Source organism: Lactuca saligna, chromosome 8 (assembly GCF_052625555.1).
Source record: "Lactuca saligna cultivar CGN05327 chromosome 8, ASM5262555v1, whole genome shotgun sequence".
NCBI classification, from domain to species: Eukaryota; Viridiplantae; Streptophyta; class Magnoliopsida; order Asterales; family Asteraceae; genus Lactuca; species Lactuca saligna.
Window position 1 is genome coordinate 83,600,986 of NC_136424.1, and position 14,856 is coordinate 83,615,841.

Consider the following 14,856-nt stretch of genomic DNA (forward strand, 5'->3'; position numbering starts at 1 on the left):
CATATGAATTAGCAAAGAGCAAGCTTTATACCTTCAAGAGCTTAACAAGGCAATGTAGATTCTGGATCTACAATCTTGAGCTTCACCATACTCCAAGGGTGGACTCCTCCTTCTTCAAGATCCACCATAAAATAAAATAAAAGAGACTCAAAACTTGCTCAGGAATATTAAGGTTTCAAAATAACTGATTAGAAGAGTGGAGGCTAAGGTTAGAGAGGGCCTTAAGGGAGTTAAGGTCTTTAAATAAGGTCACAACCTTAAAAATTTAGGTTTGGAACCAGCGCACCTATGCCATCGCAGGGATTGATACGCCATATGTAGAGTATTAAGCCCTCGTATCCTTAATCCCTCATATGGCCTGCGTAGAAGGTAATCCTACGCCCTGTGTAGGACCATTTTGCAAAGGAAGTTAATACATAATTTAAAAAGGTAAATACCTGGGAAACACAGATGTTATAGAAAGAAAGAACCATAGTTGTGTTAGTTTTTCGTAGTGCTATAAATGGAGAACTAAGAAACCGGAAAAGACAAAACCACCATTCTTACATCTTCTTCACATTCACATCCTTTTGACTAGGAATGAGCTTAGGTGGGTACTCGTCCTAATTTTCTAGAAAGGGAATCGGCGGTTTTTGAGATATTGGAACTGGAATCGGAACCGGCGGAACTGACTCTGGTACCGGGTACCCGGTTGTTTTAAGTCTTTTTAATATATTTTTTCCATTTGAAAAATATACGTGTCTATTAGGAAGCTGTAAACAAAAATAGAAAAATTTTGATAATTTTTCCATGAATGATACTTGAAAGAGTTAAGCGAAATACAAACCAAAAAAGTATAGCTACCCGACAATTTGTCAATTCCTTTTAATAATATTAAATACCAATGTTACAACACTAATTGAAACAGAGCTAGTGTACGTCACATGTCCGTTTTTTTTAGAATATCAGTTCAAAATTTTATCTTTTATTCACAAATTTTTCTCTATTAATATAGTTTTTAAAATTCAAATAAATCAAGATATATATTAGATTTAAAATTAAAGTTTAATATAGTTGAAAAGATAACTAATTTAAAATAAATTATATTTTTATTTTATATCATATTGTATATTCATCAACCAATTGTAATCCGCGTTCACGGGATTGATTTACAAATTTCCTTAATAAAGGTTTCCAGCTCTTCCATTTTTATGATTCCTTCCGTACCATTTGAATTTTTAAATCTTCTTACGCTACCAACTTTTATAATAAAAACTCTTGAAAACCTCCATCAAACAAACACTGTTAAACAAATTGCTATGAACTAATATTTGGGTTAACGTGATAAATTTGGATAAAATTAGGTGGTTGGTGATGTGGTGTGTGAAAATATGTTGATTTAATACAGCTATCAAAGTTATTTTGTATATGTATTTGCAAACCACAATGATTAACTTCGAAATTTTAATAAAAAAATAAGAAGGTTCTGATTTCGGAACCGTTAGTGCCGAGGCGGTTCCGGTTCCGAAAGCGAGTAACGGATTCCGATGCTCACCCCTACATTTGTCTAGACATGGGTTGTTTGTGTTTGGACAATTTGTCCCCTCTTTTCAGTTCAAAATTTGTCGACGAACCAAAACGAAAGTTTTACAAGTATTCTCACCCTCTTTTGTTCTCTATTTTGCATCTGTTTCCTTGATCGTGATTGTAGCGGGGTAAAGATAATGATTGTAAGAAAAACAATAATATTGCGACGAAAATCACAATTAAAAATTCTTGGGTTACGAATTAGGTCTCACGGGACTGATAAAATTATTTGTTTCTAGGGAAACTAAGACTATACACTAAAATCCGAATATTTTCAATGATTTGATAAGAAAATAATAAACTTTATTTTTGACATTAAAGTTCTAATTACCGTTTAACCGGTAAAAAAATGTAAGTGTCAAAAATTGTTGGTAATTAAGATTTTACTGTAAAAAAAATTAACACTTTTTGTTAAATCGTTGAAAGTATTAAAGTGTATACAAGTGTTTATCTATGTCAATAAATATTTTTTTTATTGTAATGTAACCATATTAAAAATTAAAAATATCTATTAAAACTAATAAACCACAATAAATTAATAAACATCTTCGATAAATACAAACTTTCTTTCTTTTTAATCCGAAGCTTTTTCTTGTTTTACAACAATCATTTATAGATTTTTCTAAGTATATACTACTTTCGTGTTTTAAGTTAGAGTAAATTATTGAAATTGTCCCTATGGTTTGGTCAAAATTATATTTTTGGTCCCTAACTTTTTTTACTCGGATTGTCTCTGTTGTTTGATTTTAGTGTGATTTTTGTTCTTATGGTTTGGTCAAAATTGTATGTTTGGTCCCTAACTTTATGTATGTAAGGGACGAAAAATTCAACAAAATCAAACCACAAGGACAATCCAATTGCAAAAAAAAAAAAAAAAAAAGAAGGGACCAAACGTGTAATTTTGACCAAACCATAGGGACCATTTCAGTAATTTACTCTTTAAGTTAAACTCATTGAATAAAAAACATTAAGTTAAGTGTGAAATCCGTGTATTACACGGGTTTATTAAAAATAAAAATTTAATATGAATATATATATATATATATATATATATATATATATATATATATATATATATATATATATATATATATATAAACATTAAATGTTTTATAAGATAATGTTTTTCCATTACAAAATGTAATTTTTTGGAGCGTTTATGAAAGAAATCAAATTGTTTGGAGCATTTATGAGAATTTTTATTATCAAATTAATAGAATGATAACCTTATTTATATATATATATATATATATATATATATATATATATATATATATATATATATATATATAACCCATTAGAATTTTTTTGGAAATTTATTTTAAGAAAGTTGAGATCCCCAAAAATGAAAGTGGAAAATAATAAATTTAAAAATCCTAGAAAATGATATTTGTCAAAATGAAAGAGAGAATGATATGTGGTAAAAATATTTTCATTTATTAGGTAGAATTTTAATTTACTTCCTTAAACACATTTAATGTTTTAATCTTTGTCATTTTTAAAAAATTAATATTTTTATTAGATATTCAATTATATTTTATTCTTCACCCAATATTAGTTGTATGAAAACATAGCCACAACTTAGATAAATAAACTTTATGAAAGATTTTCATTTGATGGACATAAATTATTCAGTTTTTAAACAAATAAAAATCAAAAACTAAACTTTTTTACTTTAAGAAAAAATTGAATATAAACCAGAATCCCCTTTTTTAAGGATCGACTTATTTATAGTTGAATATATATCTTGTTTTTTTTAAAAAAAAAATATCATAAATGATTTATATGGTTTCTTCCAATCTGGAGTTTAGTCCACATAGTTTAAAATTTTTATAGATGTTCTATGTGATTTTAAATTTTTTGACGATTAGTCATTATTGATAACTCTATTATTTATTGTTTGTTAACCGAAGCGTATTTTCGTCATTTTAATATCTCAATGACTATTTATGAAGTTTATCATTATTTTAATAAATAAAAAAGAAAAAAAATTATTTAATATAAAAGAGTCTCTCTCTCTCTCTCTATAAATTCATAATCGGAGATAACCTAAAGCCTTAGTGGCCCGATTCAGCTTGTGATCTCTCGTTTCCCTATCCAAAAAAGTCCTTTTAGTATAACATCATACTCCATAGATCTCACAAACTCTCTTCCAACATCATATGCACAATTAATATAACCACAAGCGATCGGCGAGGAATAAAGCCTCCATTGTTTCATTTTTTTTCCAATGAGTCATGGCAAAGGAAGTTTCAATCAAGAGCAAAAGGTGACATTAGGGTTCAAGTTACGATTTGGTAGAGAACCCATAAAGTTATTATCAGATGCATCAAGAAAAATCAAAACAATTAGTGAATATAAGGCATCTGGAAGATCACATGGGATGTTATTGTTACGAATCATCATTCTCTTTAATTCTTCAAATTCCCAAATTCTAAGAAGACAATTCGAGAAAAGCGAATTTGAACTCAGATCAAGGACAATCAAACTAGCCAGATTCCTGAGTTGAATGGGGATTGAACGAGTAAGTGAGTTTTTGGATAGATCAAGAACTAAAAAATGTGATAACAAACTCAAAGTAGAGGGAATTGTACCATTAAGAGTGTCACTAAGATTAGAAAGAAAAAGCAAATTACACTTCATGATTATGATCTCAACTGAACAAGCAATTTTTTGTTCATCCACATCAACCTTTTTCTTGAATGTAATACACGTATAAACATCAATTTTTAAATTATAAGGACTAAACTTCAAATCTAAAGAAACCACATAGACCATTTATGTTGTTTTTTTTCCTATGTATCCTTCGCACACCCAAAAAAAACTTTCAGCACTCGTTTTATTTTCAATTAAAAATTGCAATGAAACTCGTATAATTGATTTGTTAGAAATAAGCTTATAAAACTTATATAATTAATTTATTATATAAAAATCATATAACTAATTATTAAAAATAAAGATCATTTGTTGTAATAGTATCTCGTTAAAGTTATTAAGCTATATAATTAATTTATTAGAAATAATCATGTTAAACTTGATATAGTATAATCTGGCATGTTCACTTTATATATAATTACTCACGTTTTTTTTTATTATGTTTTTTTATATATTTCAGATTTTTATTAGTGTGGTTGTGTAAATTATATTTCAGTGGTATAAAAACAATATGTTTTTTTTAGAAAATTACAGACTATAGACCATATTTGCACATCTTGTAGTAAAAGTGATGGATCAAACATCTATAATCTAAAAATAATTTTTTGTTATTTAAAGTTTATATACTGTTAAAATAAACTAAAATTTAAATAAATTGATTTGTTAAAAACTTAAAAGAGTTTTTCAATAATTTTATGATTTTTTTTTTATAAATAGTTAACAATTCTAGATCAAGTTTTATATATTATTATATAAAAAATGAAAATAAAATATTACAAATTAACAGAAATATTTGATAAAAACTAATTAACAAGCCTTTGTCATAAATTTTTAACTAAAAAGTGTAATTAAGCATTAAAGAACTTAACATATAAAATGAATGAAAATACACTTGGATGTCAAAATCAAAAAGTACTAGACGATATTATGATTGTTTTATAACCTATATAATAGCTCAAACAACCATTGTAATTAAATATTTATTTATAAATTTGTTTCAAAAGGCATTGTTGTGTTATCAAACCATTTTTCTTTAAATATTGTCACTTTTTGTCCCAAATTGTTTATCTTATACTAAGTTGGAATAATTATAAGTTTTGATTTCAAAAAAACAAAAATATGCGTTTTTTTAGGCTAGAAGATGTCCGAAGAAATTAGAAGAGTCTAGTCTACATATACGCCAAAAAGAGGATCCACATACATTTTTAGGTTTGCGGACTTTTAAAAAGCAAATAGTCTGTAAAGACTAATATTTACGCGTGGTTTGAACGACAGAGACAAAATAGGCCAAAAAAATTTGTAGATAAAAAACCAACACCACCTACATATCATTATGAAGCTCTCAAATTACAAAACACAATCCAATAATGATTAACTATATGTACAACATATTTAAATGTGTCCAAAGCTAAGTAAACATATATAAATTTTATTAATTTTCCTACATATAATTCTTACATCTCGTATAATTATAATTTATAAAAAATAAAAATTGCCAAGTATATGTGCAAATGTGCTTTTGTTATAGGAGTTGAATATTATGAATGACTTCATGTAAATATATTTTTTTCTTCATGAGTTGGACCATTAGTCCACCATTTAGATGATCTAATTTCAATCGAACGTTTATTCGAATTTAAGAAATTGTACTAACAAGTGACATGTACAATAATTATAGGTGAAAATTTTGACTGTAAACCGATTGTGTAAAAGACAAGTGATAACAGCTATCAATGAAAGCCTTCCGGGACCAACACTGAATGTTCAAGAGGGTGATGAGATAGTTGTTCATGTCTTTAACAAGTCTCCTTATAACCTTACAATTCACTGGTATTTTTTCTCACACACACACACACACACACACACACACACATATATATATATATATATATATATATATATATATATATATATATATATATATATATATATATATATATATATATATATATATATATATATATATATATATATATATATATAGCTATTTTACTTATTTTCAAATAATATCTAGCTATTTTATTAATTTAATACAGGCATGGAATATTTCAGAGGTTGACACCATGGGCTGATGGTCCCAGCTCCATCACCCAATGCCCGATCATGCCGGGGAATAGCTATACTTATCGGTTCAACATCACCGGCCAAGAAGGAACACTATGGTGGCACGCCCATGTACAATGGCTCCGGGCAACTGTCTATGGGGCACTAGTCATCCGACCAAGAGATGGACAAGAATACCCTTTTCCTAAGCCCTTTCAAGAAGATACAATCATCATTGGTACATTTTAGTTATTTTATTTTGTGTATCATATATTATATACGGTGAAATGCGTAGTTTTATCTAAATTTACTTATGGATATATATGTTGTAGGAGAATGGTGGAATGCTAACCCCATTGATGTAGAGAACGCCGCCATAGCCACCGGTGGCGCAGCTAACAAGTCTATCGCTTACACCATCAATGGGTGGCCTGGGGATTTATATTCTTGTCCTTCAAGAAGTAAGTCGATTAATCGTTAATCAGTATTAATTTTATAAAAAGTTAAATCATTTGTTTAATTGTATTTCAGATACACACACTTTGGAAGTTGTTCAAGGGAAAACATATATGTTACGTATAATCAACGCCGCCCTCAACACCCAAATGTTTTTCAAGGTAGCCAACCACCGCATGACGGTAGTGGCGGCGGACGCAGTCTACACAAATCCATATCCTACAGATGTTGTTGTAGTGGGTCCCGGTCAAACAACTGATGTCCTATTGACCGCTGACCAGTCACCGGGATCCTATTACATGGCTGCCCGCGCGTACATTAGTGGAACTGGTCGCACTTTCAACAACAGCACAACCACCGCAATCCTCACCTACAGAAACACCACCACCACCTTGCTGCCGCCGCCACTCCTCCCGGACATGCCGCCTTTCAACGACACCCCAACCGCATTTAAGTTTATGAGCAATCTAACATGCCTCATACAAAGCCCGTTTTGGCACCCTGTATCACAGAAAGTAGATGAAAACATGTTTATTACGATAGGGCTAGGGATATCATCATGTGCAAGTGGAACAAAATCATCAAACCAAACTTGTGGAGGCCCACTCGGGCAGCGGTTTTCCGCTAGCATGAACAACCACTCCTTCGTGCTTCCGACCAAATTGTCAATCTTGGAAGCTCATTTCTTCAACGTTAGTGGGATCTATACGCCGGACTTCCCTAATGAACCACCGGTGAAATTCGATTACACCAACGTCAACAATAGTTTGAATCAAGCCCTGTTGAATACACCCAAATCAACGAGCGTGAAGAAACTAAAGTATAATTCGACGGTGGAGATTGTGTTTCAGAACACTGCATTGATCGGAATGCAGAACCATCCCGTACACTTGCATGGGTATAACTTCTTCGTGTTGGCTCAAGGTTTTGGCAATTATGACCCCGTCAAAGACAGGAAAAAGTTTAATCTTGTGAACCCACAACAACGGAATACTATCGGTGTGCCTGTCGGCGGTTGGGTGGTGATGAGATTCCGAGCAAATAATCCAGGTAGAATATAAACTTTCCGGCCGAAATTAGTGGTACCTTTTCACTTTTTAGTTATTTAATATATATTCGTTTTTACAATTTACAGGTGTATGGATCATGCACTGTCATCTGGACGTACACTTGGGTTTGGGTTTTGCCACCGCGTTTGTGGTTGAAAACGGAGGGACAGAGGACTCGACGGTGCCACCGCCACCGGCGGACTTGCCAAAGTGCTAGAAGAAATTTAACTGAAAACGTCCGTCTTTAATCTTTATTATGTGTGTGTGGGTGTTTGTGCAATTATTATATAGAATAAAAAGTTGATCCTTTCCTTGTATTGATAACGTTTGATTTGAAGCAAAGGCAATCTTATAAGTTTGAAACACGTAAAGGAAAATAAAAAAATTTGGATTTAGTTTTTCATATTTAAGCCAAATACTTCTCCAGTTTTTCCACTTCGTCTACGCTTCCAATGTATAGAGGAACTCGTTGATGAATCTGCAAATAGAAAGTAAAAATTTGGTGAGTGTTTGACTAATTGAAAAGTCAAAATAAACACATGTACATTGTTCTACGATTTACGAACCTCAGTCGGCTGGATGTCAAGTACTCGTTGATGCCCATCGGAGCCCTTTCCGCCGGCCTGTTCAACCAAGTAACTCATCGGAGCACACTCATACAAGAGCCTAAGCTTCCCGTTCTTGCTCTTTTTGTCCCGAGGGTAACCGTAAATTCCTCCGTACAAAAGCGTCCGATGGAAATCACCGACCAAGCTACCGATATACCTGGCGGAGTAAGGCTTTCCGGTAGGACCAGGGTCCTTTAGGTCATCCATGTATTTCTTGAGCTTGTCATCCCATAGTTGATAGTTTCCTTCGTTAAACGAGTAAATCTTACCCGATTTCGGGATTTGGATCTTTTCTTGAGTCAGAACAAACTCACCATACATTGGGTCTAATGTGAATGAATAAACGCCGGTTCCTATGGAGAGCACGAAGATGACAGAGCTTGAATACATGCAGTAACCGGCTGCCAGAAGGTTGGTTCCGGGCTGGCATACGTTCACGATGCACCTCTGTTCCTCGGTGTCCAGCTGCATATACAAGATTTAATGTCTATTGTTAGTTTCAAACATCTATTTTCACTTCAAGAACCAACATTCTGCGTTTGATTGGAATCTGTTTGACTTAAAAGTCAAGTTGATCGGGAAGTTACCGTGGAGTTATCGTCAAGATCAGGGAGACACTCGTCGTTTGGACTGTAGATTCCGAAAATAGAACCAGTTGAAACAGCAGCATCAATGTTGGATGATCCATCAAGAGGATCAAACACCACAATGTAGTTGCCGGAGTAACTCTCTTCCACCGCCACCGGCACATCCTCCTCCTCCGATGCAATAATCCCAGTTCTTCCACTCGATCTCAAACAATTGGAAAACACCTGTTGAATCCACCACATTTTTCAACTAGTTAACACCCAACTCTTTTTTCCAATTCAAGTGGAAATTGATGAATGTATCACTAAATGAAGTATCCGATTAGGTATCATATAATTATTTCATCATTTCATACAAGATTTGAAGAACTGTTCATTTGTGAAAATTCGCAACACCCTGTTTTCCCAAAGTGACGCAAAATAAATAAATAAATAAAAAGTCACTGTAAACTTCTTCCAGTTAAAACTCAAGCAAAAATTTACTCTACTTATTATATTATTTTTGTCTAAATGTATTGGGATCAATTTGAGACATGATTTGCGAAAAAGTACAGTACTAGTGACAGTGACACAGTGACGTAACAAACCTCATTGGATATGACATCGAGCTTCTTCTGATCCTCTCCCTGAATATTAACAGCTCCCTGAACTCCGGTCATGTTGGAGATGCTGGCTCGCTGCACCAAAGATGCGATCTGTTTACAAGCCATTGAAATGCTGGACAAGACGATGGTAAGTTCAGCATCGATGATTCCAGATTGCTCTTGTTTCAACAACCAGGTTGTCAATGTCATTATCTGATAAGAACTCGTCTTCTTTACGGACGCCGCCTCTGCTGCCACCGCCATGCACCGTACTCCTCCTGTGGTGGTGGCGGCACCACCACCGGCCACCGGAAGCTTTCTCTTGGAGCATGAAAAGAGGGCGGTTTTGAGAGGGGATAGGCGTGAAGTTGAGTGGGAACTGGAGAAGTGAAGGAGGTTTGAAGATGTTGTTGCTGCCATGGCTGCGTTCAGAAGGCGAAGATTTGTGTTTTATTTTTTTTATTTTGTAAAGTATTTTTATTAAAAGTTTAGATTGGGATATGGAAATGTGAGGCTGGTGAAGGGGTGTATGAAGATGGGACCCAGCTATCTACCACTCATTTGTGATCCTTGAATAATAGAAATATTCTTTGAATATTGGGATCCACAATTGGGCCTTCAATCGGGCCAAAAATATAATTTTAAATGTAGAGTTAGAAAGAAAATGTGCAACTAAATGTGAGTGTCCAGTGTCCACATTTCGTATTCTTTCAAATTGTCTTAAAGGCCTAAAATTATCATATATGGAACTTGTTTAAGCGAGAAATTCGAAGCCCATCTATGAAGAAGTTGTTTAGGAGAATCTAATTACGGAGAAGTATATAAGCTCAATAACGCTCATGTTTAAGTTGCATTGTGTTCAATTGAAAAATCCAAACAATTTGGATACGTTTACGGCTTACCTTAGATGAACTGCATAGCAACTCTTAATACATGAACATAAAATGTTTCTTATCTTTGGCATAAGCGTTTTGTCACGTCCAAAAATCATATGGTACATGGGATGCCTTTGATTAAAGAATTGACAAACATACATGGGAAACAACACATGGAGTTATAAATATTATAAATTAACTTTCCTAATATTTCATTGAACTTTGTAAAGTTCAATACATTGTAGGATAACGTTTCATGGAACAATCCATTGGATTTTATAGAGTTTAGTGCATAATAATTGGGGAACATTCCTATATAATAGGGTGACTTGATAAATAATGAACTCCTAATTTGGATAGGAGTGGATTCACACAAAAAACTTATGTAATGATAATTCTGGAAATTTTACCTTAACAGAAAATAACACAACAACAACAAACCCTAGATATCCTATTGAGATAGGGTAGGGGAGTTAGATGTTGACAGTTGTGTTTCCATATGGGATTAAAGAACTGTATCGAATAGATGACCTCCAACATGCGTAACTAACAACATGTAAAAAAGGCAAACATTGAGTGTAAATCAGATTTAGCCTAAATATATAAAATAATAATAATAATAATAAAACATACACGGGAGCAAGGCTACCCGTCTACTATGATCTTTAATCTCCATATTCTCCTATTTGAGGTCATGTTATGGGAAAGAGAAAACCCCTCCTTAGACAAATTCCGTATTTAGAAAAAGAAACATTCAAACCTTCTAAGTTTGAAAAAGTACAATCAGTGCCGAAAGCTACTAAGAACGTAAACTTGAATGCTAAAATACCTTATGGTATCAAATGTGCTAAAATACCTTACAATATTGACTTTCATGATTTTTTTTTTTTTTTTTTTTTTTTTTTTTTTTTTTTTGCATTGTAGCAAGGTATACAATATGAATGATACTAGCACTTATTGTACGAAGTGAAGCCCATTCCATCCTTTTTTTTTTTTTTTAGCAATAACTCCTCATGGGCATGTATTGTTTATCAAACAAAAACATGAAGGAAGGTTTCTCACTTGTGTTGCAGATTCAAAGTTTCTACAATATAGATATAGAAAGATTACAGTATTTTTTGGACATGTTCAAAGTGACAAGAAGATACCATGAGAACCATATACAATTTGATATTTTCCCAATTAAAAGTAAAATAAGTAATTAGTTATAACTTGGAACATGAAAATGCTAATAAAGAAATCCAAATTCCATAACTCATAATACAACTTGGGTACTCTAAAATCTACAAAACAAAATGAATACATCAACACCTATTTCATAAAACACTATGAAAAACACAACCACCCAAATTCAAAGTTTCTTAAAGATACAAATCAGGGTTCTTTTTACCATCATTGACTTTTTACCAAAGAAAAGTCAACATATCAAGTCATAATGGCAGAATAGAAACTTTGTTTCATCAACTATGCACCATCTAATACATCCACGTGTACATTATCACTTTCTTCATTCACCTTCCCATTTGCTTGACTTCTTGACCTCTGTATCACCAACATTATAAAAAATCAACCACTTAACTAAAAAATAAAAAAATGAAATAACAAAAAAAAAATTTCAACAAACTTTAATGTTTATAATTATAAATTTGTAATACCCGATCTACAGGATCACCAGAGTTTCCATTCATAAGTTTAGTCCCTTCTTCTTTCATTCTGCCATCCTTGCTCAAAGGTAACACAAGTCCACCTAGACTTCGATCAGGCAGCTCTGAAAATAAATATTAAAATTAATAAAAAACATAAAACATTACAATAAAAAGAATATATTTGTTTATGTTATACTAAACCTGGTAACTTGTGATCAACAAAGAACACAACCAAATTAACTGTGTACCTGTGGTAAAAAATTTATAAACTTATTACATGATGAAATTAATAAATAAAAAAATGTGATGAAGAAATATAAAAAGGTTTAATGAAGTGTTATTTTACCATGCTACAATGACATCGACTGTGTAATGCTTACGAGATGCTATTATTAATAAACTCTGAACCACAGCTACTAGCCATGCACACTGTTTTATAAATCTACAATAAGGAAACAAAAAAGAATTTTAAAAAAAAAAAATAGTTATAAAGTTGATATTTGATAAAGTTAAGTTAAGTTTTTAACATTACCTCCGGGACCCATATTTTTGATATGTTCTAACAAATACCAGAGAAAATATCATATGAGATGAGAATATCAAATCACCACAACCATAAAGAACACCTCGGGGAACTGCAAGTTTAGATAATATTTATAAAAAGTATATGTATATATACTTTTTAGCCAAAAATAAAAATGGGAGAAAGAATAAAACTTACTAATTACAAAAGCTTCAAGAAGATTATCTGGACGAGGCAGTGTTGCAAGACGTGAGCCCTGAAATTGTGCAAGATAAATTTCAAACATATGAGTGAAATTTAATACTGGATTTGAGTGTATTTTTAAATATTTTGATGATTAGTAAATAAAATAGAAAGTTAAAATGATAAATAGTTAAATACCTCACGGCAATGGTAGTTTGGGCCAGGGAGTATAGTTGAATAAAATGTAATGATACGAAGAAATTGACAAGCCTGCAAAAGTTAAGGGGAAAAGATTAAAATATCTCAAGCTTATTACACAAAAAAGAAATAATAATAATAATAATAAGAGTTTATTGTGAAACTGTGTATATGTATATATGAAGGTACAGAAGGCCACTTACAACTAGAAACGCGAGGACTCTGACCCAAATAAGAACTGTGTATATTTTTTTGCTTTTGAATATGAAAGGATGGAAAGTCCACTGGAGAAGAAGAAAAGTCAAACAGTACAAAAGATGAGGACAAAATGTACATACAACAAACATAAATGCAAAGTAATTAGAGCTTACAAAAACATTAAATGGAAAGAATAATTACCAGGACAAAGGAAAGGAAGACAAAGGTGAATACTGTCTCACTGACATATGCTCTTTCCTGCCCAAGTTCCTTCAAGAAAAATAAAGGGTACATAATTATATATATGATCATTAGCACTTTAGAGACATGAAGAATGTGTTTTGTGAATAAAGAAAGATCCGAGCTTTGAGTTGTACATACAGGAAGAAGTAAGAACCCGGAGTCTTGTAGAATTGGTCCTGGATGATGAAAATAATGAACTGATCGAGCTGCCAGCCCATGAATGTACTGAAAAAAGTTGTTCCAAAATGAAATATAATAAGAATATTGTGTTGATATGAGAGTTAAGCAAATAGAACAGGAAGATTTAACTATCAATATATCGCCAATATTGCAACATCATTGGTGAATATGGTAAGCACCTTTTGAAATTTAATTGGCCAGAAAAGTGGGGAATTAATGGAGTAAAAAACAACTTTTCAAATCCAAACAGTTTTTAAAGTAAAAAGATGCTGTCATCCTAGCATAAGATCACTGATAAAGCCTTCACTCAAGGAAGAAAAAAGCTGATTTGAGTAAAAGGGTCCAGATTATTATATCGTTCGTCTCTACTCTGAACTTGATCTATGGATCAAGATGCCTCAACAGAACTGGAGATAACAAGAACAGCGAGATTAAGATGAAATAAAAAACCTGGCAGATTAAACCGCCGAGAATATACTTCCAATTCTCCAGAAGAAGGTTGATTTCAGTTGTAGTTTCTGCACATATTCTTTTCCAAAGCTTTTTTAAAGGAATAATCAACAACGATGGAAAATTAAAGTTAGATTAACGAATTACTTGTTTTAAAAGGGATGATTATAGGAAATTACAGTGTAAAAGAAATAATACCTTGGAAGCCTCGCGACCAATGTAAAGCGACATCGTATGAGTGTGTGAGAGTCAATGCCATATTACATCATAAACCTAACAGTTAACGACGACATCGCTCTTCACAAAATCAACAAAAACCAACCTTTATTTCTTCTAAACTCGAAATCGATATATCAAATCTTCCAAAGTCGGTTTTAATTTTTGAGTCGTACGATTAGCAAATCAATTCGTGAATCCCTTGAAATCGAGACGAATACGGTGAATTCACAGCAAATCAGACTTTTCAAAAAATCAAACAAAATCGGAAAACAGAGATCGAAGAGATAATATGAAAAATACTTAGAACTCGAGAATCAAAAAGTTCGATTTCACTGATGGCTGCTCACGAAGAAAATTCTTTATATGATTTCGCTGAAACGCGAGTTGAACACGGAGCGACCGTTGAGAGAGAAGAAAGTGATTAAAAAGGGGGCTTTGGTTTTACGGCAGGCCATTAAACAGCCCTCAACTTTATAAATATTTCATTTTTTAACCCTCAAAATTCTGAAATTCACATAAAGACCCTTTTTTACCATCCTATTCCCGAGTTCAACTTAAGGTGATAAAAAAAAAATTGACGAAAGTGAGAATAA

At 32.3% G+C, this 14,856-nt stretch overlaps 3 protein-coding genes across 3 annotated transcripts; 1 reads left to right on the forward strand and 2 right to left on the reverse strand.

Annotated features, from left to right (window-relative positions):
* The first annotated feature begins 6,241 nt into the window (after positions 1–6,241).
* On the forward strand, positions 6,242–8,086 carry LOC145008958 (laccase-7-like). The gene is made up of 4 exons (XM_078967603.1): positions 6,242–6,502; positions 6,597–6,725; positions 6,796–7,770; positions 7,856–8,086. Exons 1-4 carry the CDS (start codon positions 6,325–6,327, stop codon positions 7,984–7,986), a joined length of 1,413 nt encoding a protein of 470 aa, XP_078823729.1. The 5' UTR covers positions 6,242–6,324; the 3' UTR covers positions 7,987–8,086.
* On the reverse strand, positions 8,063–10,033 carry LOC145008959 (fructose-1,6-bisphosphatase, chloroplastic-like). Its single transcript, XM_078967604.1, has 4 exons — positions 9,552–10,033; positions 8,965–9,189; positions 8,336–8,842; positions 8,063–8,247 (listed from the first exon to the last, which is right to left on the reverse strand). The coding sequence occupies exons 1-4, from the start codon at positions 9,966–9,968 to the stop codon at positions 8,176–8,178; spliced, it is 1,221 nt and encodes a 406-aa protein (XP_078823730.1). The 5' UTR covers positions 9,969–10,033; the 3' UTR covers positions 8,063–8,175.
* Positions 10,034–11,649: 1,616 nt separating this feature from the next.
* LOC145008960 (phosphatidylinositol:ceramide inositolphosphotransferase 1-like) lies at positions 11,650–14,640 on the reverse strand. Its single transcript, XM_078967605.1, has 12 exons — positions 14,243–14,640; positions 14,045–14,134; positions 13,553–13,639; positions 13,373–13,441; positions 13,177–13,257; positions 12,974–13,045; positions 12,791–12,848; positions 12,602–12,704; positions 12,416–12,511; positions 12,271–12,317; positions 12,079–12,191; positions 11,650–11,965 (listed from the first exon to the last, which is right to left on the reverse strand). Exons 1-12 carry the CDS (start codon positions 14,273–14,275, stop codon positions 11,888–11,890), a joined length of 927 nt encoding a protein of 308 aa, XP_078823731.1. The 5' UTR covers positions 14,276–14,640; the 3' UTR covers positions 11,650–11,887.
* Between the last annotated feature and the right edge of the window lie 216 nt (positions 14,641–14,856).

Coding starts and splice junctions, on each gene's coding strand:
- LOC145008960 (XM_078967605.1), bottom strand. CDS start 14,275: ATGTCGCTTTACATTGGTCGCGAGGCTTCCAAG. Junction 13,640..14,044: donor TCGGCGGTTTAATCTGCCAG/GTTTTTTATTTC, acceptor AACTTTTTTCAG/TACATTCATGGGCTGGCAGC. Junction 12,192..12,270: donor TGTTGATCACAAGTTACCAG/GTTTAGTATAAC, acceptor ATTTATTTTCAG/AGCTGCCTGATCGAAGTCTA.
- LOC145008959 (XM_078967604.1), bottom strand. CDS start 9,968: ATGGCAGCAACAACATCTTCAAACCTCCTTCACTTCTCCAGTTCCCAC. Junction 8,843..8,964: donor ATCTTGACGATAACTCCACG/GTAACTTCCCGA, acceptor TTGTATATGCAG/CTGGACACCGAGGAACAGAG. Junction 8,248..8,335: donor TTGACATCCAGCCGACTGAG/GTTCGTAAATCG, acceptor TTCTATTTGCAG/ATTCATCAACGAGTTCCTCT.
- LOC145008958 (XM_078967603.1), top strand. CDS start 6,325: ATGCCGGGGAATAGCTATACTTATCGGTTCAACATCACCGGCCAAGAA. Junction 6,726..6,795: donor ATATTCTTGTCCTTCAAGAA/GTAAGTCGATTA, acceptor ATTGTATTTCAG/ATACACACACTTTGGAAGTT. Junction 7,771..7,855: donor ATTCCGAGCAAATAATCCAG/GTAGAATATAAA, acceptor TACAATTTACAG/GTGTATGGATCATGCACTGT.